This window comes from Salminus brasiliensis, chromosome 3 (genome assembly GCF_030463535.1).
Source record: "Salminus brasiliensis chromosome 3, fSalBra1.hap2, whole genome shotgun sequence".
NCBI classification, from domain to species: Eukaryota; Metazoa; Chordata; class Actinopteri; order Characiformes; family Bryconidae; genus Salminus; species Salminus brasiliensis.
Genome location: NC_132880.1, coordinates 48,635,360 through 48,661,774, shown reverse-complemented (window position 1 = coordinate 48,661,774; position 26,415 = coordinate 48,635,360). Strand labels below are relative to the sequence as shown.

The 26,415-nt window shown below is 44.0% G+C and overlaps 1 protein-coding gene across 2 annotated transcripts; it reads right to left on the bottom strand.

The window, feature by feature from the left end:
* Positions 1-4,961: 4,961 nt before the first annotated feature.
* Positions 4,962-25,117, bottom strand: mgrn1b (mahogunin, ring finger 1b). Of its 2 annotated transcripts, XM_072676450.1 has the most exons (17): positions 24,388-25,117; positions 23,735-23,853; positions 23,502-23,590; positions 21,117-21,263; positions 19,847-19,964; positions 18,615-18,681; positions 18,406-18,449; positions 18,193-18,240; positions 17,984-18,052; positions 16,493-16,652; positions 15,000-15,109; positions 13,582-13,796; positions 11,669-11,780; positions 11,533-11,578; positions 10,940-11,026; positions 10,114-10,159; positions 7,776-7,866 (listed from the first exon to the last, which is right to left on the bottom strand). In XM_072676450.1, the coding sequence occupies exons 1-16, from the start codon at positions 24,473-24,475 to the stop codon at positions 10,119-10,121; spliced, it is 1,560 nt and encodes a 519-aa protein (XP_072532551.1). In that variant the 5' UTR covers positions 24,476-25,117; the 3' UTR covers positions 7,776-7,866; positions 10,114-10,118. The 2 variants fall into 2 exon arrangements, with proteins under 2 accessions (XP_072532550.1, XP_072532551.1); XM_072676449.1 differs by lacking the exon at positions 10,114-10,159 and having other exon boundaries at positions 4,962-7,866; positions 24,388-25,115.
* Between the last annotated feature and the right edge of the window lie 1,298 nt (positions 25,118-26,415).

The following is a 26,415-nucleotide window of genomic DNA, read 5'->3' as shown; positions in this document are numbered from 1 at the left end:
TTCCTTGGGCCTGTGATTGACAGGGGACCTAAAAATGCATTAATTGAGTAATTGAGTTGTGGGGCCCAGAGTAATATCCTGGCTGTGCCCCTGGCTCTGAGCTTCCCATAAGTCTATATTCAATTCACCCTATCAGGCACCCAGGGGCCATGTCTGCACCGTCCCGATGGATGGTCTGAATTACCCATGTATTGAAATGATGGCTGTCCATGATGGTCCATGACGAATGCCTTGCCTTGCCTAGACTAGACCGAGTCCTATTTATCTGCACTCTGTGTGGTCCTGTGAGATGTGCTGCTGCTTGATTGGTCCAGTGTATTCAACCTGGAGCTCAAATCGGGCCCAAAAAATCAAGCCCGACCCAACCAGAGCGTGTGCATGTTTTCTGTCCGAGCCTGAACCCAACCCGACCCGCCACTTAAGCGGTCATTAAGAGCCAGGAACAGTGCAGTCAGTTATTTAAGAAAGGAACTCCAACAATGTGAGCAATGATCCACAGGCCTAGTGACTTTTCTCTCTACCCTTAATATCTAATATAATATTAATCATCTTAATAATCTACTATAATTAGTCAATAAGGCTATGGATCATTCAACTGCAATAGGTCAACAACAATCTCATAATTTACATGCAAAATAAACATCTGATATTCTGTAAATAATAAAGGCCTGTAATAGCCTATCAAGCTAACTGTAGTCTAATCAAAATGAATTAATTAGGCTACAGGCCAGAGCCATTTAGCATTTAGGAAACAATATCAGATGATAAATTCATTATGAACGAGGCGAGAAACGTTTAGCAGGCTGAAGGATTCCAGGCCCGGCCCCCCGACAACACACACCGCTGCAGGTCAAGCCTAATGCGGACAGGTGGAGAGGAGCTCAGGTGTGATTATAACTATAACGATCACACCATAGCTTCAGATCAAATTGAAATAGTGTTAATAAACATAGGCAAACAACACAGATCATTTTCTTGAGCCCGACCCGAAGGGGCCTGAGAAAAGTGGTGGGAGATCTCGACCCGGGTTCAGGTTGGGCATCGGCTCAGGTTCGGACAGAGAATCTGAACTAATACAAGTTACAGTTGTGTTCAAAATAATAGCAGTGTGTTTAAAAACATTAGTAAAGCTGAAAATCTTTATAGTAGTTTTTATTTCCATGCATTGGGAACATTGCATACTGTTTTCCAAATCAAAACATGAAGAAATGTTTAATTTTTAACTACTTTACAGAAAATAACATTCAATTTTTAGGATTTAGCATTCCTGTGAATCACTAACCTAATATTTAGTTGAATAACCACAGTTTTTTTAGAACTGCTTCACATCTGTGTTGCATAAAGTCAACCAACTTCTGGCACCCGTCAACTGGTATTCCAGCCCAGGATGCTTTGACTACATCCCACAATTCATTTGCATTTCTTGGTTTTGCTTCAGAAACGGCATCTTTGATGTCACCCCACAAGCTTTCTATGGGATTAAGGTTAAGGAGATTGGGCTGGCCACTCCATAACCTCAATTTTGTTGGACTGGAACCAAGATTTTGCTCGTTTACTGGTGTGTTTGAGGTCATTGTCTTGTTGAAACACCCATTTCAAGGGCATTTCCTCTTCAGCGTAAGGCAACATGACCTGTTCAAGTATTCTGATATATGCAAACTGGTCCATGATCCCTGGTATGCGGTAAATAGGCCCATATCATGATGCTTGCACCACCACGCTTTACTGTCTTCAGAGCGTACTGTGGCTTGAATTCAGAGCTTGGGGGTCGTCTGACACACTGTCTGCGGCCCTTGGACCCAAAAAGAACAATTTTACTTTCCTCAGTCCACAATATGTTTCTCCATTTCTCTTTAGGCCTCTTTAGGCCTCTCTTTGGGACTTTGCGGGGACTTCTTGCTAACAGATGAGCTTCACACAGGCGTCTTCTAACTGTCCCAGTACTCACAGGTAACTTGAGACTGTCTTTGATCATCCTGGAGCTGATCATTGGTTGAGCCTTTGCCATTCGGGCTATTCTTCGATCCATTCGAATGGTAGTCTTGCGTTTTCTTCCACGTCTCTCTGGTTCTGCTCTCCATTTTAAAGCACTGGAGATCATTTTGGCTGAACAGCTTATTATTGTCTGCACTTCTTTATGAGTCTTACCCTCTCCAATCAACTTTTGAATCAGAGTTCGCTGTTCTTCTGAACAGTGTCTCGAACGACCCATATTTCTCAGGCTTTCAAGGAGAAATGCATGCACAGCATGTGCTGGCTTCACCCTTAAATAAGGGCTGCCTGATTGACACCTGTTTCCTCACAGAATGATTGACCTCACTAATTGATCTCCACGCTGCTATTGTTTTGAACACACCCCTTTCAATTAATTATTCAAATACACAGACTCAAGAGCAGGCATGTCATGAATGCTGAGTCTGTGGGTTTTCTAAGAATCTACTGCACCAACTGGTACATTGTTTGTCATGTGGTGATATAATTTATACCAAAAACAGTGATGATCTGCTATGATTTTGAACACTACTGTACATTAAGGAATGTTGCTTGTTACTTGTTGTCATTCAGGCCTGTTCAGAGCCTCTGTAGTCGTGCCTAAATATCAGTGAACTAACTAGCTAGCCTTTTTAGCATTGTGCATTAAGACACTGGTGAGACAGCGCTAACTCACTGCTTCCTGTGGCTCACTGTACAGAAGTGTACATATTGTCTGAATATGCATAATTAATGACTTCTATCTCGAGTTCAAACTGACCGTGATCATTATAGATATTTGTGTTTATCTCGTCATATTTATTACCCACACTTCTGGTTTTGCTCAGTGCTGCTATTTGCACTTCTGGTAGATGGTATCTGCATTTCACTGACCTGTACTCAATAAATACACGCCAATAAAGTGAAAATCTATATGTTATACACCTGTCTGTCTGTCTGTCCAGCAAAATAGCAGAGCAGCTGATTAACACATATTGGTTGTCCACATATTTATGGATATACAAGCATGCTAGCCTAACGCTAATCTAACACCGCCATGAAGTGTTAGTGGATATACAAGCATGTTAATCTAATGCTAATCTAATGAGCTGTGTGAATACGGAGTAAACGGGGGTCAAAGCTGAAGTGCATCTAATCCAACAGGGGGCAGACTACTCTCACTCTCCTCACTCTTAACACTCCGATTCCCAACACATGCTACTGAATTAGCGTGTAAAGGACCCAGGACCCCACATTACTGCGATTCTGGAGCTATTTGGGTTGATCAGACTGCTCATTAAAACATCCTCTGTTTGTCAGATCAGCTCATGCCTGTAATGCAGAACCACAGCCAGTACACAAAGGCAGTCTGTGTGTAGACCGGTCATCCAGCTGTGCTCAGACAGTCTTCCGGTCACAATCCTATCTAGGTTTTAAGAAGACCAACAACATCGGTGGCAACTGAAGCCCTGGTGATCATTTCCGGGCTCCAGGATGTCTCCTCCCGGCTCTGTGGACGGGGAACTCCGCAGATTTTTCAGTGTAATTGGATTATTAGGGTCGTTAAAGGCTTTGAGAGCGGGTTTGATGTGAAGTTCTCTGGTCTGGAAACGTACAGAGTCGGAATTGTTCACAGTGGTGGAGAACGAATGAAGCTGGAGGTCTAGAAGTTCCCTCACAGGAAGTTATTACCCTACATGGTTATGAACACTCTGGTCGACTCCTGAGACGCTGGTTAAGTGTTCGGATTTTAGGTTTTGAAGAACAATGAGCATTTAAAATCGATTCAGGGTGAAGATGTTCATGCAGGCTGTGGCGTTCCTGCACTAGAAACAATGGAGTGACTACTCCAAGAACCTAGAGGCTCCTCCAAGAGCGTCCCGTGTTGCTAAGATGTCACTAGGTGGTTGCTGGGGCCAATCCTCTTTAGTAAGACAGACGTAGGGGAGTTTAGCCTGAGCACACCTGACGTTCAGGGAGTTTCTGAAAGTTTGTAGTTTGAGTCTTCTGCAGATGTCTCAACTCCCCTCGAGTGACCTCAACAGGACCCCCACTTTTACAAAGAGCAGCAACAGTCCTGAATTGTCTCCATACGTGGAAGGTCTGTCTAACCATGGCTTGATGTACTCCCAGGTCTTTAGCAATGCAGGATCTCCTGAGGGCTTCAGAGAGTTGTTTGCATCGAGGCATGGGTTACACTAAGCAGTCTTCCTCTTGTAAAAAGGGGCCATTGAAACTCAATTTAATCAATAAGAAGTGATTCACTTACTTTTTCTAGCCTGCACTACGGACATTTGCTCAATGTCTGAAAGAAGAGACATCAACAGTGCAAGCCCATATTTCAGCGATCTTGAGGCGAGCCGTCTACTGTACAGCTCGATTTAGGGCGTGTCGGTGTGTCTTTGCTATAGTAACGATGGGAAAAGTTCGCCTTGCGCCTCAAAACTCACAAACTTCATGTATTAAGTGTCTTAATTAATCATGGGTGTGTTTTTTTTTGGGCGTAACAAGCAATAATAAACCCATCAGCGTGTTTCTCGACATTCCCTGCCAGAGAGCCAGGTGTGGTCTGACTAGCCAGGTGGGCGGATTGCTAGTTCAGTGGTCTGGGGAGACATGCTGAAGTGGTGGAGCTCCTCGCCTCCAGAACACGGGGGTACGAGCGTCGGGCTGCACGTGCCTTTGTTGACAATTCACTGCCAAGATAGCAACGAGCACAGACGGGAGACGGGGTGGAAGATGGCAATGGGCGTCGCGACGCCCCTTATGCAGGGTACTAGTACTTAATACAGAAATCCATGTAATTCCAAAGGGGTCACTTCCGCTTTCTAGCCACTGTATATTTTTGCTACTATTCTAAGACCCCAACTCACTTTGGGGGTCACCTTTTAAACACGTTCTCCAGTCACCCCCCCCTCCTCACCCGCAACAGCCCATAACTGACATAGAAACAGTCACCTGCATAGAAACACAGCCAGAAGTGACAGAAATACTGAAGAATTAGCTTTATTGGTGTTTACATGCAGCTGTACACTACACACACACACACACGCACACACACACACATACACACACACACACGCTGATCTTACTTGAGAACTATGGCTGACCCAATGTTAACATCCTGGATACCAGGCCAATAGTATTACGAACAGGAACGAGAAGGCACAGTGGATCATTAAGTTGAAATGGCACATTATCTGAGGGAGCTAGATAAATAAAAAAGTGAGCATCTTAAGACCACCATCTTCACCTACACGCCATGCAGAGCTTAGCCTGATAAGTAATATGAAGCCACTAATCAATATTGCATATGAATTACTGAGCTTTCAAATACATGTACAGAGCAACTGATGCGTACTACGTCTGCCGAAAGCTCACCTGATATCACAGATGTGTTGCACTAAATAGTCTTTAACTTGCACAAATCAAGCAAACACACAAATCAGACAGAGATGCTTCATTATCCAGTACAGAGGCTGCTTAGATAAGCCAGGAGTTACACTCACCGAGCAACTTATTAGGACCACCTGAACACCTGCAGATGCAGATACAGTCCGGATGTTTCGGAATTGGTGGTTTGAGAGTTTCTCAAACTGCTGATCTTCTGAGATGTTCATCACAACAGTCCCGAGAGTTCCTCAGAATGGTGTAATAAAGAAACTACATCCAGTAAGATGAAGATCTGCAGGCGGAAACACCTTGTTGAGGAGAGTGGTCAATAACAGAGAACGGTCAGACTGGTTGGAGCTGACAGAAAGGCTACAGTAGCTCCGATAACCACTCTGTACAACGGTGGAGAGCAGGAAAGCTTCTCAGAATGAACACCAACACCTCCAACCTTGAGGTGAATGAGCTACAATCAGGTTCCAAAGCAAGAACACAGCCTGGTCTGATGGGTCTGGAGTTCTGCTGAGGAACAGGTCAGAATTTGGCACCAACAGCAGGAATCCCAAGCATGGACCCAGCCCGCTGTGGCTCAGCAGTCCAGGCTGGTGGGGGTGGTTTGTTTGGTACACTTTGGGACGTTAAAACCAATCGATCATCTCTTGGAGGCCACAGACTATCTGAGTATCATTGCTGACCATGTGCATCGCTTCATGACCACAGTTTACCATCTTCTAATGGCTACTTGGTCCAGCATGAGGACGATGCACCAGCTCACAAAGCAAAATCTCTGGTTTCACGAACATGAGAACAGGGAGTTCAGCGTTCTTCAGTGCTGGCTCGTCCCCGTCACTGGGCCTGAACCCAGTAGAACACCTTCGGGATGTGGTACACTGGTAAAAGTATGAGGAATTTGAGGAACTTTGGGAGGTTCTTCAGTTTGAACCTGTGGAGGAACCTCTTAAGGTGCTTTGAGGAGCCGTCAACTGACTTTTTCTTGAAGGTTCCTCGGGTTCCTCCACAGGTTCTACTTTTAACAGTGTAGAACGGGAGATTTCGGGTGCTCCCGAAAGATCTGCAGGAACTGAGTGATGCCGTCTTGTCAACATGGAGCAGAATCTCAAAGGAGGAGGCTTTCCAACATCTTCTGGAATCCACGGCATGAAGAATTGAGGCAGAATTTTGAGAGCAAAAAGTTTTAGTGACCGACCCAGTTTTAGTGTAGTGTTCCTATTAAAGTGCTTGGTGAGTGTAGATATCACTGGGTAACTGTTCTAGGAATACTCTTGTAATTATAACACTATCAAACAGCTTATTTCAATGCATGGTCATGTGCTGAAAGCTGAAATAGCGCACATCTCAGGCCTCCAAGTGGAGAGCGGGGCAGCTCAAAGCACGATCAAGTAGCAACACCTGCTGTTTAAAGGCACATACACCTCTACGCATAATGCTACATTAACAACACTGCAGGACGTGGTGCTTTGGGTGGGATTAGACCGGGGTCCAACTCCCGATGTTAGCAAAGCAAATTGAGTGGATGCTCTTTCACTAGCAACGTAAAGGCTGTGTTCACCATTAGGATCATCATTATTATCATCATAGGACCATGCTTAATACACACCACCTGTGTAATAGATTAGTGGAGCTGCTCATTTACAAATTAATAACAATAAAAACATAATAAAGCATAATAAGGAATGACTATACTTCATACACAATGTAGTGTGGTAAGCTTGTTATACAGGAACGTACATGGGAGGAGGCGGCAATACACTTAAAGCTGCAGATTTGGTCAGAAAACTGATAAGCTCAAGAAATAAGGTCCAGTTCTGAAGGAGATGCCCTCGCGCTTCTCTCCGTCCTTCAGCCAAAACGAACAAAAGCTCAAAAGACATCTAAGCACTGGCTATAAAACATTACTTCATATCAAATTCACAAAGGTTTTCACAATAGCTCCGTATTAGTATCAGTCATCGAGGCTCGAGAAATGAAGGAATTCCACTATTACGATTTAAGCGTTAAGCTTCACCCATAAGCCAATTAGTGTTGCATCTCCACTCCCGCCTCAAAGCCACCGGCCGGAGTCAGAACAGGCAACAGAAACTCACAAACCCACCTTCTGAGCTCATTTTCTCGTAAATAAATAGACATTATTAAGAATCCCAGACAAAGAAATGCTAATTCCCCCAAATTCTCCATATTCACTCCACTCCCTGTTAAAACCACGTCACCTCAGACAGGAGGGGGGACCTGCTGTTGAGGACCAGGGTGGGGTGGACTGGTTAGGAAGCCCATCGTAGTCTAGCAATGACTTCTAAAAGGGTCTAAAGGGTGGTTAGAGGAGGTCAGAGTGAGTCCAGGAGAAGCCTTGAGGATATGAGAGGAAATGTGAGGGTTTATGGTCCAGTTATTCATCTTCAATGTGCAAGCTGCTTGTGGGACACAGGAGAGGCTGGCTGGAGCAGTTCGTGCTCTGAGTGATCAGACTCTCCATCGAGCCGGATGAACCTGTGAAGAGGAAGAGGAAGGTCACAAGCAAGTCCGCAGGAAGGGATGCACCAAAGGCCATCCGTGAAGCAGACAGGAACAAGCAGGTACAAGTAGTTTTTTTCGTGATACTGCTGAATAACAGGGTGTATAAAAAATAATCAATATATCAATTATCAATTAATATATCAAAGAATCACGATTTTACGATTTGCAGTACTGTAGCGATTCTCAGAAACAGGGTTGATTATTGATAAACTGTTGTATGGTGTACGGATTGGTTTCAGACAGCGGTTCATTTAGTGTTATGTTAAAAAAGCCTGACCACTAGATGGCAGTGCTGTGCTCGGTCTTCGGATCCCGACTGTTCTGATTGGATAAAAAAAAAATCAACTTTCCTTTTATAGTGTTTATATTCTAAAATACTTTAATATTAATATTATAATTATTAATAATAATTAGAATTATTATAAATAATGTTAATCAACAGCATACTTTCTTGCTTAAAGTATCGCAATATACTAAATCGGAACCCCTGTATCATGATACTCAGCGTATCGCCAGGTTCACAGTACAGCCTGCTCCAGTATACTGGTACTGGCGGCACACTGGTTAGAAGATACTGATGGACGACAAAAGCTTAACAGTAATGTACCTCGTTTGCTGGGTGCTTTCAACTTTTAACGAGGGGTTACCATGTCAACAAGCCCCCAGTGACCGTGAAAGCTCATTTCCTGCCCTGGCTGAAGCTGCTCAGCGCTGCAGACTGCTGATGATGCCCATATATACACATACCTATGGTACAGTTGACACCTCGAGGCAGGTTTTATACATCACTAAAAACGGCTGAGAGTCAAAAGTAAGCATTTCTACACACACAGTTGAACTACGTTGTATGCAAAAGTTTGGACACCCTTAACCAAGTGACACCGTTATTTTAACTGATTAGTAATGGTGGTGCCAGACAGTGGTTCATTTAGTGTTGTGTTAAAAAAGCCCGATCACTAGATGGCAGCGCTGTGCTCAGTCTTCAGATCCCCACTGATCTGATTGGATAAAGCGTCAACTTTTCCTAATCAGTGAGTCTGTGCTAAAGTTTGAGCACCTTGCAGAGTCTGAACTTGGGAACTCCCTCTTTGGCAGAAATCAGAGCTTGTAGCTTCATGTCTTCCTGGAGATTTCACTCACACTTGTTTTCAGACGGCCTCCAGCTCCGAGATGTTCTTGGTGGGTCTTACTGCACAGCACGTTTAAGGTCTATCCACTCATTCTATATGATGTTTTGGTCAGGGATCTGCGAGGGCCATCTCAAAGGCTTCAGTTTGTATATTGAGATAGTCCTTGGTGGATTTGAGGTGTGTTTTGGATCATTCTCCTGCTGTGCTTACTCTACATATTCTAAAGCATAATTTAAGGTGTTTAAAAATGAAGGAGTCATTACTTTTGCACACTTGCAACTCTTCAGTTGTTTAGTCATTTTTTTCAATGTTGCATTCAGTAATTAAATAGAAAGCCATGTTCAGCTCCTCCTCCTCCTCTGCTGCGTTCTCTCTTCACTGGCTTCCTGTAGCTGCTGCCCAGGTCATCAGATTCAGACCCCTGACACTGGCCTACAAAGTCAAGACTGGACCAGTCAGCTCCTCCGTACTTGATGGCGATGGTCAAAAGCCGATCCGCACCAAGAGCCCTTCCAGCTTCAAGTACGGCTCGGCTCGACCCGCCATCCTTTGAGATCCACGGAAGACGAGCGTCCAGACTTTTTACTGTCCTGCACCGAAGTGGTGGAACGAACTTCCCCTGGGTGTCCGAACAGCAGAGTCCAACGCTCGCTGTCCTCAAACCCAGACTGAAGACCCTCCTCTTCTAAAAGGATTGTGTCTCCAGACTGACTTCTGTATTTAGTAGTATAGAGGGATTAGCTTTGAGGGATCTTCTGGGTATTTTCTTAGTAAACAGTGAAGAGCTGCAAAAATACTACATTCAAAGTCTGATTCATAAAGAGGATTTGTTTACGTATTTACACTGATCAGGAGTGCCTAAACTTTTGCACAAGACTGTGTGTAGACCAGGAGTGAGGAACCGAGGGCTGGAGTCTAGCACAGACTTTTGATGATTTTCCTGCTCCTAAGGCTGGTCATTAGCAGGTAAGATGAAACAGGTGTGCTTGACAAGGAAAGCCCAACCCAGGTTCACCCGTAACTGACTGTAGTGCACTGTGTAGGGCTGAGGAGAAGAACTTGGAAGACAGAGACAGAGCAGCCTACATACCAGAGTTACTCTTCCATACCGATAGAGCAGGAATCAGGACCTAGAGCTGCAGGTCCAAGAGCAAGAAGCAGATGGTAGCCAAGAGAAGTCAGAAAGAGAGAACAGACCACACAGGTTAGACTGCAAAGCTGACAAAAGCCAGTTAAAGAGATGCAGAGCGGCTGCTAGAAAAAACACAGAGGACTGCCAACACCAACAAAGTACACTATATATGGACAAAAGTATTGGGACACCTGTTTATTCACTGATTCTTCTGAAATTAAGGGTATTAAAGAGTTGATTCTGCTTTTGTTGGAGTAACTGTCTCTACTGGTCAGGGATGAAGGCTTTCTACTAGATTTTGGAGTAGAATTGCTGTGAGAATTTGATTGCATTCAGCAACAAAAGCTTTAGTGAGGTCAAGATGTTGGAAGATCATCACCCTAACTCCTCAACTCATCCCAAACGTACTGGATGGAACTCCACCATCCATCATTCCAGAGAACACAGTTCTTCCACTGCTCCACAGCTCAATGCTGGGGGGCTTTATACCCCTCTACTAGCCCACGCCTGGCATTATTAGGCAGCATGGTGCCAATAGGGTCATGTTTATTTATCTGCTCCAGAGAGTCCTATTCTACAGGGACTAGACAAGCTGTGTATGTGTACATTTGCACATGTGTGTCAGCAATGGGTGCGACTTAAAGTAGCTGAATGCATCTATTGGAAGGGGTGTCCACAAACATTTGGACATATAGTGTACAAAGGAACAGCGAACATCACAAAAAGACTCTACATGTCTGGTAGAAAACCGACCATGTAGCTGGTAATTAAAAAGGCCACTCACCAGGTGGGTCACTCTCAGTTTTGGTGAGACTGCTGTGCTCACTGCTGCAGTCTGGCAAAATGTCGCCCTCAGAGTTCAGTCGGTCCTCTGTACACACACACACACAGACACAGACACAGACACAGACAGACAGATAAAGCAGGTGATCATAAATCCAGTAAAACGGAGAAACAAGAGCTTCTCATTCTGAAGAAAGAAAGTAGTGAGATCTTGTCGGTGAGCTAGTCTGAAGAACAGAGCTTGGTCGGTTCCTCCAGGGTTCTCCTGGACGCCCCAGTCCAGCCAGCACAGCGTGGAGGATGTGTTCAACTCCAGCAGCAGCAGCATTAAGCCCTGATTTACCTCCAAACCAGGTGTTGATCTGAGGAGAACTCTAAATAATACTAGACTCCATGAGGAGAACTTGAGATGTTCTAATGATGTTCTAGCATAGTGATGGAGAACCACCACTACTTGTGTCACAGGGGACTAAACTTTGCACAGGACTGTGGAACCTCTGGAGTAGACTAAAATAATATGGACATAAAGTCGGGTCCAGGGTTGGGTCTAAAGACTGACTGAATCAAATGGATTACTGTGAATTGGGCACTTACCATCTTCAGGAGACAGAGAGTCAGGAGCATCCTCACCAGCAGTGCCCTAAAGGTGAGGCAGGTGGGAAAGTGTGAGTGTATGAGAGCATTATAGAGTCACAGTAGAGTCGAGTGTTACTTGGACAGCGAGGCAGACCTCAGTAGGAGCAGGGCTGCTAGACAGCAGGGTGTGGGCCTGTGCATCAGACATCTCTGACAGCTTCTCCTCATCCTCCTCCTGGATTGGTGATGATGGCGAGCGCAGGGTGCTGTGGAGAGATCACAGAACAGCACAGGTTGGATCCAGATACACACTATGTGGACAAAAGTATTGGGACGCCTGCTCATTCACTGTTTCTTCTGAAATCAAGGGTATTAAAAAGAGCTGATCCTGCGTTTAATTGGATGAACTGTCTCTACTGTACAGGGAAGGCGGCTTTCTACTAGATTTTGGAGGAAAATTGCTGTTAGGATTTCACTGCATTCAGCAACAACATCGTTAGTGAGGTCAAACGCCCCAGCTGATCTCAAAAGTTTTGGATTGGATACAGTTCCACTGCATCCTCCTCTGGTCCACTTAGTCTGGCATTAGGCAGCATGTTTCCAATAGGTCCAAGATGTTCACCTGCTCCAGAGCATCTTATTCTATTGGCAGTACATCTCTACAGGGACATTTGCACATCTGTGGCAGCAACAGGTGCAGCTCAAAATAGCTTAGATTAGGTGTCCGCAAAGATTTGTCCATATAGTGTATCTTGCACCTCCTCCGAACACCACAACAGTCTGTATCCTATTCTAGATTTGGCTGAGGACCTGCTGACTCTCACAGACAGCTCAGGCCCTTTGCTGGGTACAAGAGGAGGCCATGACCTCTGGTGCAGTGCTCCCTTGTGCAGGGATCAGCGTGATGGTGTGGACCAGGTCCTGGGTCAGGACCAGGGTCAGGCCAAACATTATTCAACACCATCAGTAGGACGCCAGAGAGAACTCCCCCAATGACACTGACCTCTCTGATGTCCACTCAGCAAAGCAGCTTATCCAATTTAAGGGAGTAACGATCTCTACTGTCCAGGAATGAAGGCTCTCCACTAGATTTTGGCAGGGGGGGGGCATTGCTGTGAGTATTTGACTGCATTCAGCAACAAAAAGCATTAGTGAGGTCAGGATGTTGGAAGGTTATCACTACCCCACCTCATCATCCTCAACTCATCCCAGAAGTACTGGATGGAGCTCTACCACCATCATTCCAGAGAACACAGTTCCTCCACTGCTCCACAGCTCAATGCTGGGGGGCTTTATATTTAAATGTAAGGGAGTATTTCACCCTGAAATGCTGGACAAGGACTGCTGATTTAATTAAATTCTGTTTGTATGAGCTAGAATCCAGAGATGCCTCAAGCTTAGATACGGCCAAATACTGAAGTCAGTGCGCTAACATAGAAACAGAAGATGAACAATACTCAGCATCTACCAGGGCTGGGCGATATGGTAAAAAATACTATATCATGATATTTAAATAAAAAAATATCCCGACATGAAATTTATTACATCAGTACATTGAATGCATTGAATTTATCAATACATCAGTAGCTAAACATTTATGACGTAACGATAGATTCTTAAAAACTACTATTCAGATACTTTCCTGTACTGAATACAGTCAGTTATCTTAATTAACCTAATTAAACCAGTCTAATTACACTGTTCTTAATGAAACCTGCAGCTAAAGTAGGCATTCTACTAGATTTTGGAGTAGTATGGCTGTGAGGATTTGATTGCATTCAACAAGAGCGTTAGTGAGGTCAGGATGCTGGATGTTAACCATCCGCCCAGCCCCAACGTGCTGTATGTAGCTCCACCACCCATCCTTCCAGAGAACACAGTCCATTTCCATGGGCTAGAGAGTGTGGGCTTCATACTCACACTGATGGCAAATCTGCAAACGCACATTCACCGCTTGAGGCGTATTGCCAATAGAATAGGACTCTCCTACTGGCACCATGCCTCCTAATGCCAGGCGTGGGCTAGAGAGGCAGCTACAGGAAGCCAGCAATAGAGGAGTTTGTTTACCTGTCAGGTGACTTGCTGACTTTGCTCTTCTGCAGGCCGTTGTCCCCGGAGTGCTCGGGAGAACTGAGCTGCCGGCTGTCCCCACTCAGACTGCCTGAAAAGTTGATGTCGTCGTAGAGAGGGGCGGATGGGACGGCAGGGGACACAGCAGTGAGACCGTTCAGAGCTTCCAACAGGGAGATGGGCTCAAAGCCGGGAGGAACAGAATCAGTGCTCTGAGGGTAAAGACAGGTCAGCCCAGTTAGTCACACACACTAGATGACAAACACACAGAGGAGCATATCTTTGCTCTAACGCATAAATAAAAGAAAACACTAACAATTTTGGCCCTTAAATGTATAAAAGCAGTTCTGGCAGTCAAATAAACTCATGGTTATGTTCCTAAAAGCAGCTTGAGAGACTTCCGCTCGGTGAGACGCTGCATCGTCATGCTGGAAATAGCCGCTAGAAGACGGCAAACTGTGGTCATGAAGGGATTCACATGGTCAGCAACTGTACTATATATATATATATATATATATATATATATATATATACACACACATATACACACACACACACACACACACACACACACACACACACACACACTGCTTGTTGTGTCATTGGTTTGGGGGACTTTAGTGGGAGTCATTCTCCAAATAAGATGGAACAAATAAATCTATTCACTTTAATTTATTTTATTTAATATATAATTATTTTAATATAATCAATATTAAAAAGACATCTGTGTAAGAACAACTGGTTTGCACCACTGTGTTAGAAAGTGCAGTTTTCCTGAGGTATGAAATAAATTTTATTTTTTTCAATATTTATTTTAAAATTCTATTAAATTATGATACCAGACAAACAGAAAATTAGAATTAAACCCTCTAGTGTAAGATTTTAATGGTATAAAACCTAGGAAAGACTCCTCCTTGCTCACTGGGGTCTCAGATTTTTCATGTCTATTTATGTTATTTATTTTATCTTTTTTTCTGTCTGTCTGATTACTGATTGTGTAAAGCTGCTTTGTGACAACAGTTGTAAAAAGCTATACAAATAAATATGACTTGACTCCTCATAGCCTTGTAATGCAAGGCTGGCAATGAGAAATAAAGAGTCAGACAGAGAAGTACTGGGTAGCTGTATTAAAGATCATGTCTTGGTTCATCTGTATTCGTTACCCTCTATATCAGTAGCTACACTAGCAGTCAGGGACGCATGGTGAATTTCTAATTACTGTATAATGTATGCTGGGGTGCATGATGGGTATTGTAGTGAGAAAGCACTTAAAAAGAAAAAGGATACAGAATATTAAATAACAAATATATACTATGAAAGCTGAGGGCCAGAACATTGACAGTGATTCTGACTGATCTAGGACTGTGCATTAGGAGCGTGCAGTAAAGTGATACAGCAGGGAGGAAGAGACGTACAGAGTGCTCGTCATGGTCCATGCTCTGAGCCAGCACAGGGCTGAATGATACAGGAGAGAGCGCCCCGGGCTTCTTCCTCACGGCTCTGATCTGCAGCAGGGCTCGAAACGCTGCACGCGCACGCGCACGCGCACACACACACACACACACACACACACACACAGAGAAACAAATGAACATTTACTTCACCACAGTGATACCATCTGACCTCAACCATGGTCACGTTACGCCATAAAAAAGAAATGATGTGGAGGACACCCCATGAAAACCTGTCTTCATATTTAAACATCTGGATGTTTGATCATGTGAACGACACAGAGAGAGAGAGAGAGGGGCGATCTAATTAAACTCACACACCTGAAGAAACGTCTTTATTAGGTGGACTACGGTGCTGCCACTGCCGGGTCATGCTGCCTGCCATCAGCAGCAGCAGCACAATTGGCCTTGATCTCTGTGGGTCGGTCTCTCCCTGTCTCTCTCTCAATCTGGAATTTGATCTTTTTCGACCCCTCTCTATCCCCTTCTCTCTCTCTCGACCCCTCTCTATCTCCTTCTCTCTCTCGACCCCTCTCTATCTCCTTCTCTCTCTCGACCTCAAACTTGATCTCTCTCGACCCCTCTCTCGACCCCTCTCTCTCTCTCTCTCTCTCTCAATCTCTCTCAATCTCTCTCTTGGACTTGATCTCTCTCTCTCTCTCTCGGACTTGATCTCTCTCAGCCCCTCTCCATCCAATCTCACTCTCACTCTCTCAATCTCTCTCTCTCGACCGCCCTCCTTGGAACTTGATCTCTCTCGACCTCTCTCCATCTCGATCTCTCAATCTCTCTCTCCATCTTGATCTCTCAATCTCTCTCTCTCGGACTTGATCTCTCTCAGCCCCTCTCCATCACAATCTCACTCTCTCTCTCTCTCTCAATCTCTCTCTCGACCGCTCTCCCTGGAACTTGATCTCTCTCGACCCCTTTCCATCTCGATCTCTCTCTCTCTCTCTCTCGACCGCTCTCCCTGGAACTTGATCTCTCTCGACCCCTCTCCATCTCGATCTCTCTCTCTCTCTCTCTCTCTCGACCGCTCTCCCTGGAACTTGATCTCTCTCGACCCCTCTCCATCTCGATCTCTCAATCTCTCTTTCTCCTTCAAACTTGATCTCTCCCTCTAACTTGATCACTCTTGACCTCTCTCTCAATCTCGCGCTCTCTCTCTCTCTCTCTCGATCTCTCGGATACCTCTCTCCCGCCAGCACAGGCATCTGCTAGCCAAGTAAGTAGTGCTTTCTTCAGAGGGCACTGGTTGGCCGGTGATGTTGCACTGGCAGCAGATTAAAAAGAGGTAGTGGCTGGTTGAGCATGTGACGGAGGAGGCATGGGTCAGTCCTCACGTTACATGTGATTGGGGAGAGTACTAACGAGATGTTTAAATAAATAAAAAAGGTTTAATGGGGGTGTCCTCACTTTTTCACGTGACTGAGCATAAATAGTCCTGCTGTACGTACGCAGTCTGCAGATGGGGCAGTTATTGGCCTGGTAGCGCAGCGTGTCTGCACAGGAGTTGCACAGGCACAGGTGTCGACAGGGCAGGATGAGGGTGTCCCGCAGGTCCGACAGACACACCACACACTCGTTGCTGTTGTCACTGTTCTCATCATCAGATGGCTGCAGGGGGGAGAACACACTAAATTAGGCTACACAGGATCGGACTCTGGCTTTCTTGCTCCTGGCCTGGCCCCTATAGTCTGGTAGTGAAATTTGTGCTTTGAGCCACACCCTAAAAGGCTCCAACGGGCTGTTTACATGCATTTCTGGACAAGCTGAGAGCTCCAGAAGCAGCATCTGAAGGTAGAGAAGCATGTGGACTGAGGCGGTAGAGCAATACTACAGGATATTACACACCAGAGTTACCTAGTGCAGGTTCTGGTGTGCCAAGGCCAGAGCTGCAATGATAGCTGCGTTACTCTCCTACCGGCTACCTTCGCCAGCGTCTCACCTCTTGAAGGAACGTCAATCATGAAGTTGCTGCATTCAAATAAATTATTTATTTGAATTTATCTTCTCAAGTCGGACTCCTCTCCTAAACTTGGTTCTAAAATTTGGCTCTTGGTTAAAGAAAAACCAACAAACTGGGTTAAAAATACAGACTCTCCAGGTTGGTTATACCATGAAGTATTATGTTTTACTTCACTGCATATCCTGGATGAGTTTAATACTTTTACTCCGTTACATTGTTTGTTTATGAGCTTCATCGTTACTCGCTACAATTATAAAAACAGTACGAATCATTTCAGACCCACATTATCACCTCCAGAGCACTATATGGCGCCGTCACAGGGTTCGAATTAGCCGCCTCAGCACTGATCAGAACAGGCGATCGAGCCACGATCTTCCTCTCACTCCGCTGCTGCAGTGAGGACACGAATGCTAGAGCTCTGTTAGTTTATCTCCAGAAGAAACTCTGTCTTCATCGCCTGCAAATACTCGTATGTGTCTGAACGGCCTGAGATCTTTCAGCTGTAGTTGAGTTTACAGAGAGTGAAGCTCAGGGGTTTGAGCTGCTCCTCACTGGTTTTACAGGTGAAACTCTTGTATGTGTCAGCTCTCTCTCTCTCTTTTTTGGGCGAGTTTGTTTAGAGAGTGAACTGAAGACTCGTGGTCATGAACTCTGTCTTCTACAGTCCTGTCCTTCTACTACAGCCAGAGGAACTGAGACAGGCCTTAAGTCTGAGCATCTGAACTACTAGAAACACTGATACCCAAACTTTTGACTGCTCTCTGTAAGAACTACAGAACACAGTACTGTACTTTAGATGTTGAGCAATTTCTACTCAACATCTGCTGCTCTTCATCTAACGAACCCAGTCTAATTACACGGTTAGTAATGAAACCCGCAGCTCGTCAGTGTTTATTACACTAACAGTATGTCTTATGGCCCAAGTCTACGCAAAACTCATAACACACCACGTAATACTGGCAATGCTGTTGATATTCACCTTAGTCTCTTGGTTGTTCTTGTTCTCAATGCCGTAGATCTCCTGGAGCAGGTAACTAACCCGATCCACCTGTACAGAGTGAGCAGTGATATCAGTGACCTACCAGACGCGCCGCTCTCCTGTAACTTACCCTCCCCATATAATCATTAATCCAGTCAGACGTCTTTACCAAGTCAACGAGGGATTAAGAGCGGGGAAGTAGGACTTACGATCTGCTTCTGCTTTAAGGGCTTCACAGAGAAGCTTCCATCAACATGCTTTCAAAAGAGAAAATTACAGTTAGTTAATAGCAGCTCTAAAATTCATGTGTCTCAAGAATAACATGCTGAAGTCAAGAGTGTCACAGACATTCAGCTGCCCTAATGTTAGCTGAGTCAATTATGTGTGTGTGTGTGTGTGTGTGTGTGTGTGTATTCACATACTCTCTCAAAGGCAGCCAGCAGCACATGTGCATGTCCCAAGCAATCTGCAAGAACAACAGCTCACTTAACAACCAGTGCAGGACTGGTGGCTTTCCTAACACACTGGCCTCCGTTAAGATGTAGCACACAACACGGATAATACGATTTAGCCACGCAGTTAAATATAGAAGAGTTCTTATCCGAGTCACATGACCAACTTGGCTACGTACCGTCTCCTTCGTCCACCACAGCCTGGATGACCATAGGGAAAACGCCTCTGTCCAAGTCAAAGTTCAGCTGAAACGACATTTGGCCGGGTTGAATACTCTACTATATGTGCACAAACATATATAAATAAATATATATAAATATATAAAACATATAAATAAATATTAAAGCTCAATATTATGCTGTAGACAAACACAAAAATTCCACAATAATTCCCTAATTAATAATAATACGAATAACAATAATAATAATACATCTATGTATTTGTCAAACATACAAGAGTGTGTTTTTGTTTACATCAAAAAAGCAACAAAAACATAAAAGACATGAAATGATAAATGTTGACATATTTAGTATGTTTTTTAAACATATAATACAGAGTTATGAAGTGCATCAGACAGTCCACATTTTCTATATGGGGGTTCTCTGAGGACTGGCTTTAAATGTGGGATAACTGGGATGGATTTGTGTATTTCTAAGTAATACAGACCATATATGACCAATTGGTAACTTTATATGAGAAGACAAATATAATATGTAATGTAAATTAGTGAAATATTATGCATGATTTATAAAATGTAATCCTAATTGAAAATTCTGTAAATACATTTATTTCTAGTCCTTCTGTGAATCATGTTTACACTCTTCTTCCTTTCCATTACTAATTATCTAAAATATAATATTTATATACACATCTAGGGCTGTGCAAAGGCACCTGGGAATTATCTAGGCAGTAGATAATTACAAATAATATTAATGACAAATTTTACTTATTAATGAAAAACTCTCCTCATGCAGTCTAGTATTATTTAGAGTTCTCCTCAGATCAACACCTGGTTTGGTGGTAAATCAGGGCTTAATGATGGTGAATCAGGTGAGCTGCTGCTGCTGCTGCTGCTGATGGAGTTGAACACATCCTCCACGCTGTGCTGGTTGGACTGGGAGGGGGGCGTCCAGGAGAACCCTGGAGGAACCGACCGAGCTCTGTTCTTCAGACTAGCTCACCGACAAGATCTCACTACTTTCTTTCTTCAGAATGAGAAGCTCTTGTTTCTCCTTTTTACTGGATTTATGTTCACCTGCTTTATCTGATCTGATGGATCTGGAGCTTCTATAGTAAAACTCTCTCACTGCTGAGAGACACGACTTATAATAATGGGATTAGGACCTAAATGATGAATGATGAACACAAATGACATAAAAAAGCTCCTTCAGCTGGGCTGGCAGTACTCACATCTTCCTCTTTCCATTCAGAAAAATCGATCTTGAAGGAGGGTAAGGAGAACTGCTGGCTCACCCCTCGCTTACAGTGCACCGTTTCAGACACCAGAGCAGGACTCTTGGGACTGTAACTTCAGAGGGATAAAAACACAACAGACATCAATTAATCCATCTATCTATCTACCCATCAATCAATCCATCTATCTACCCATCAATCAACCATCAATCAATCCATCTATCTACCCATCAATCAACCCATCTATCTACCTATCTTTCTATCAACCAAGCCATCCATTTATCCACCTATCAACCCATCACTTAATCAATCTACCCAATCCATCCATCCACCCATCAATCAATCCACCCATTTATCCACCTATCAATCAATCCACCCATTTATCCACCTATCAATCAATCCACCCATTTATCCACCCATCAATCGATTGTGACATTTGGAGCCTTATAAAACTATATTTAATATTCTTAGTCAAAAGACTAAAACATAATCGAATTATTGACTGATTATAGTTCTGATTATTGACTGATTATAGTTCTGATTATTGACTGATACTCTGCGCTCTCTCATTTTCTGATTACTGAAGCGACCGTAAACATGCTGAACTGATTACTGCCAGTTATCTGCAGGTATCAGATTAGTATGCGCATGTAAACACTCCCGCTGTGTGGATTAGAGACAATCTCAACATAAACTCACTGCTCATAACTGAAGGTCAATCTTCTGCAGTGTGGGATTTAAAAGAGGAGCCTCTGAATTAATGCAGATGTGAAGGAAATGAGAAACTAAGAGGCCAATTAATCAACTGCATGATGAGAGTACAGACTCCTGCTACGCACAGCCCTTCTTTCCTTCGGTCCAAACGTGCTGTGTAGCCATAGAAACACGCTGTTGCTAAGGGCTCTGAATCAGTCTCTCTGTTCTTCTCACACCTTTATTGAGTACTCATTTTAAGCCTGAGGCAAAAATCTGCCACATTTTACCACAACAACAAACCGGATTCCTTTAGTACTACTGAACATAATCAGGAATGCAGACACTGCCTCTGTAAGAGAGACTAAGAGTGGCCGTAATGATGGTGACAGCTCATTTCCCTCAGTGGTGCGCAGTACATTATTAATTTATTTATTTTTAACACGGTGTATGAAACCAGTCTGACTCATTAAGCAGATATAAGAGCTGACTGGTTCTCTCGTGTCTGGGGATGAGGATAAACGTGCATTAGTACACCCATGCCTATAGAGGTCATATACACAGCTGGCCTTACACTGCCATTCCATTGGAGAATTCCTCAAAGGCCTGGCAGTAGATAGTGATGGCCACGCGAGCGTCTGAGTCAAAGGTGAACTCCACTCCATATAAAACCTTAGGCTTCTCCCCTTCGTCGGTGGGTGTGTCAGCGTCATCCTTGTACCTATAAATTACACAGGGTTTCACAGCAGAATTTAGAAGCATGCAGGGCATCAAAACAGATATAAATATTTGATTTAATTTAATTTAATACATATTTGAATATTTTCATTGTTTCACTAAACTTCTATCTAATGTTTTGTAGTTTTTCACTTTTTGACAAAATATGAATTTGGCCTTTTTTGACAGCTGACTTGACCTTGTGTAAACATTTCATGATGTTTGGAGCAATAGAAATGATCATTTTTACATTGAATCCTGTTAATCCACTGAAAGTTAAGAAGTCTATTTTTGGCCATTGCCATTTTTGGAGATAAGAACCTAGGATAGGATACGAGGTTTTGTGCAAAAGCAACAAATAAATAAATAAGTAAATATATAAATAATTTTATATATATATATATATATATAAAAATAAGAGAGTCATATCTATAGATTTGGGAACGCTTGGTCAAACTACATGCATAATAACTGTTTAGTAGCTTAGTAGTAATATAATAAATAAAGACAGTGGTGGCTCAGTGGTTGGAGCTCCGGGCTATCGACAACAGGGTTGTGGGTTCGATTCCTGGGCTTGGCAAGCTGCCACTGTTGGGCCCTTGAGCAAGGCCCTTTACTCTCTCTGCTTCCTGGGCGCTGGAGTTGGCTGCCCACCGCTCTGGGTGTGTGTGTACTTACTGGCCCTAGTTCACTAGTGTGTGTTCACTACCACAGATGGGTTAAATGCGGAGGACACGTTTCGCTGTACAGTGACAAATACTAATACTAATAATTAATTAAATACATTATTATTTTTTTTTTTTATCTGTTACATTTGGTAAATACACAGGAACCAGAACTCTCTCTCTTTACCGTCTCCAAATAAACAGTCGCCCGCTCATCTGGCCTGACTTATTAGAAGACTGACCGCTGGATTCCCTCTACCTGCGTCAGACCAGCTGCCACCCACCAGTCCGACCACCACCCGCGCCAGACCAGCTGCACACCCTCCCACCACTGCTACCTGTCTAATGACCATGTTCAAACCTAAATGGACTCTTAACTATCTGCACTATTAATATCACCACTATTAACTATCATTACTCTGACCGTCACTGCCATGACTATATTAGTTTATTATGATGATTATTATATTATATTATGACATCTGAGCAGTAGAACAGTCTTATGCGGTGGTTTGGTGACTTTTATCAATAATTAATAAATAGTTCTGATCTGAGGAGGATGGTTGGGTCTCACTTGTGAGTCTTGGTTCCTCCCAAGGTTTCTTCCTCCAGCTCTGAGGGAGTTTTTCCTTGCCACTGTGGTCTTTGGCTGCTCACTGGGGGTCTTAGATTTTTAATGTATTCTTATGTTGATTCCTGACTGTGTAAAGCTGCTTTGTGACAACACCAGTTGTAAAAAGCTATACAAATCAATTTGACTTGAATCTTGCTGTAAAATATTCAGCTATTTTTACACTAATAAGGATTTGTTTACTTATTTAAGCTTCAGAGTTATCAGCATAATTCCCAAACTAGTCCAGAAGACCGTATTCAGTATATCCGTATACATTAGATAACGAGAAGAGGGGCAGCCCTCTTTGTTTTGTGAGGCACCACATAAATCATATCCACAGACGTCCACAGAAGAGGACCAGAGCTTCTGGTACAACTGAGCCGTTCTCCAGATACGGACGTTCGGGTGTTGGTTTCTCCTCCACAAGGTGGTAAGAGCAAATGGACAGATGTTTGGGTGGGAGTAAAGTCTTCAACCATAGACGCAGGTCTGCTGCTTGGGCTATGGTGGACAAAAAAACGCAGAGCTTCGATCTTTCTGCGTAACGTTGGAAAGCTAGTTAGCTCTGCTCTACATTGCATTAGATAGCCTGTTGGAAGGCTGGTTAGCACAGCTAGCTACTTCACTATCAGCGTCCAGAGCAGCAGCCTCCTTCAGACTGTCCTCTCTCTGAATACAATACGACCATAAAGCATTTGAGACTAAATGACCCCTTGAAAGTGAACGTGGTCAGATACGGTGGATATCTGGGCTGAGACCTCAGTTCCAGAGATCAGAACCTCAGTAAACCCTAAAGATCGTAGTGATGGAGATCGATCAGCCTCGCACGTTCATTTGAATCTGAGGACCACGCCCTGAGGGCCGTCCACGTCTGGATTTTGGAGGAGCGTTTCATCAGACTTCTGCTTCGTGTTTTCCAGCTAAACGTCTTATTCTGAGAACAAGCATTCAGACACTTCCACACCTGACGAGTCGCAACGAGTCCTTCCTGATGTTGACGAGACTTCTCAGGGTCTTCACTGGCTCGTGTGGTGCCGGGGTCACGTACGGAAACTGGGGACACACATGAACAGAGACAGAGAGACAGAGAGCAGCTCAGAAGTGGGATGACTTACAATAGACCTCCGAGAAACGGGACACTGGCTACGGCTAGAGAAGATCACCACATGCTGTGCAGGACGCAGCCCTCGGCCCTACCTGCACTGGACGGTTGCCTAGAAAATTGAGGTCCATGTTCTCCCCAAACAGGTAACCTTCGGGGTGGGGGGTGTCAAACTTCTCCCCTCCCATGAAGAAGTGGCTAGCAAAGTAATTCCCTGTGAGGAGAAGAGGAAACAATGGGCCTGAAGAAGACAAACAACAATAACAACAACAACAACAACAACAAGCTACAGTCTATTGTAAAAGTCTTATTGGAGACTTTTGGAGACCCTGAGGTGAACAAACACACACATGTCCTTCAGTTACTGTCCCACAACACTCACAGGGCATGTTTATCTGCTCCAGAGTGTCCTAATCTTTTGGCAGTACGTCTCTACAGGGACTAGACAAGCTCTGGGTGCGCGCATTTGCGCATTTGGGCATTTGCGCATTTGGGCATTTGCGCATTTGCGCATCTGGCTACGGCCAACGAGCACAACTTAAAGTAAGCTAGGGTGTCCACAAACATTAGGCCACAGTGTATGCTATCTTCAGTAGCATAGCTAGCTACATAGACACGCCTGGTAGCCAAATAAACACTACAGACAGGCGGCTGCGGCGGCGCTCACACTAACCCAGCATAGAGAATACCGCAGCTAGCTACGTTAACTACGTTAGCTACGTTAGCTCGTCAATTCACCAAAACTTACCCGATTTGGGTGGAAATCTGTACGCAGAATTGGCCTGAATGTCGATGTCCTCCACTCCGGCGATCCGTCGACCAAGAACCGAGCCCATATTTCGACGATTTCGCTATAAACCCAACAGAACCTCCGCGCTGGAATTAAACGCCCGTACGCAAGCTAGCTAGCCCCGGAGCTAGCGCAGCGGCCTCCCCGGTTCCCGACCTTCAGCCCAACAAACACTCAATCTTTAAACATGTCAGAGCCGGTTCCGACTGCCCTTCACTCGGATTCGTGACTGTGCCCGGCTGACAGAGTTCTGCTGCCTCGCTATTCAGGCTCAATGGTCCGACCCGGTTTGTTTATTAGGTAGCAGAGGCGGCTAGCTAGCGAGCTAACGAGCTAACGCGGCTTCCGGGTGAGCATTAGCTCCTAGCTCCCTGTCTGATACCGAGTCCGGTCAGTCGGAGTGTTTTCAGACCGGCTGGTCAATATCTCCGGTTCTGTGGCTGTTTTCTGACACCGAGGCTACTTTAAGATAACGGCCAGGCTAAAAACACCAGCGGAGAGTAGCAGCGACTTCCACCGCAGGACGGGATTGGGTTCTGCTGTGGGGACAAACCGGCCCGCCTGCACAGCGCCTCACTGTGTCAACAGCCAGAACTGCAGCCCTGCAGGGCTCATACTGCTCATATTCCACATAACACCACATTTATATATTTATTTATTTATACATACATATAATTATTATTATTATTATTATATATTAAATATTTTCTTTAAAAAAAGAGCATCAAAAAAGTCTAACACCCAACCAACTACACAGGGCACCACAGCAACCATCATAGAAAAGACCTGGAATACCTTAGCAACCACATAAATGCACTTATATTCTACGTAATTTACATTATTTATAATCTACACTAATTGCATAAAATATTGCAAAACAGTCTATAATCCTTAAAATGTTCTAAAACATATAGCTATATTATTAGAACAAATATTTATGCTATATATATATATATATAGTTAGCATTGTGTTCTTCATAAACTAATTATGAAAATATGATAAAATATGGTAAATAATGTGTTTAAACCACACACACACACACACACATATATATATATAATATTTTCTTTTAAAAAAGAGCATCAAAAAAGCTCAACAGTCAGAGCACCACAGCATCCACCATAGAAAAGACCTGGAATACCTTAGCAACCACTTAAACTGCACTGTGCTCTTCAGACTTCATGCTTGTAATATTCTATAAATATATATATAAATATATATAACACTATATAACAGGGATAAAACACTGGGAACGCCCAGCCAAACACGGCAGCCATATAAAATACCATAACAACTGCCATAGTAACCACCTGAAACACTTTAGCAACCACCAAGAAACACCTTGGCAACACCATGGCAGCAGCTTAGCAACACTACAGCAACCACCTGAAATACTACAGTAACCGCCACAGTAACCACCTGAAACACTTTAGACAACCACAGAGAAACACCTTGGTAACACCATGGCAACCACTTAGCAACACCGTAGAAACCACCTGAAATACTACAGCAACTGCCACAGTAACCACCTGGAACACTTTAGACAACCACCGAGAAACACCTTGGAAACACCATGGCAGCCGCTTAGCAACATCATAGCAACCACCTGAAATACTACAGCAACTGCCAAAGTAACCACCTGTAACACTTTGGCAACCACCGAGAAACACCTTGGCAACACTATGGCAGCCGCTTAGCAACATCATAGCAACCACCTGAAATACTACAGCAACCGCCACACTAACCACCTGGAACACTTTGGCAACCACCGAGAAACACCTTGACAACACCATGGCAGCAGCTTAGCAACACTACAGCAACCACCTGAAATACTACAGTAACCGCCACAGTAACCACCTGAAACACTTTAGACAACCACAGAGAAACACCTTGGTAACACCATGGCAACCACTTAGCAACACCGTAGAAACCACCTGAAATACTACAGCAACTGCCACAGTAACCACCTGGAACACTTTAGACAA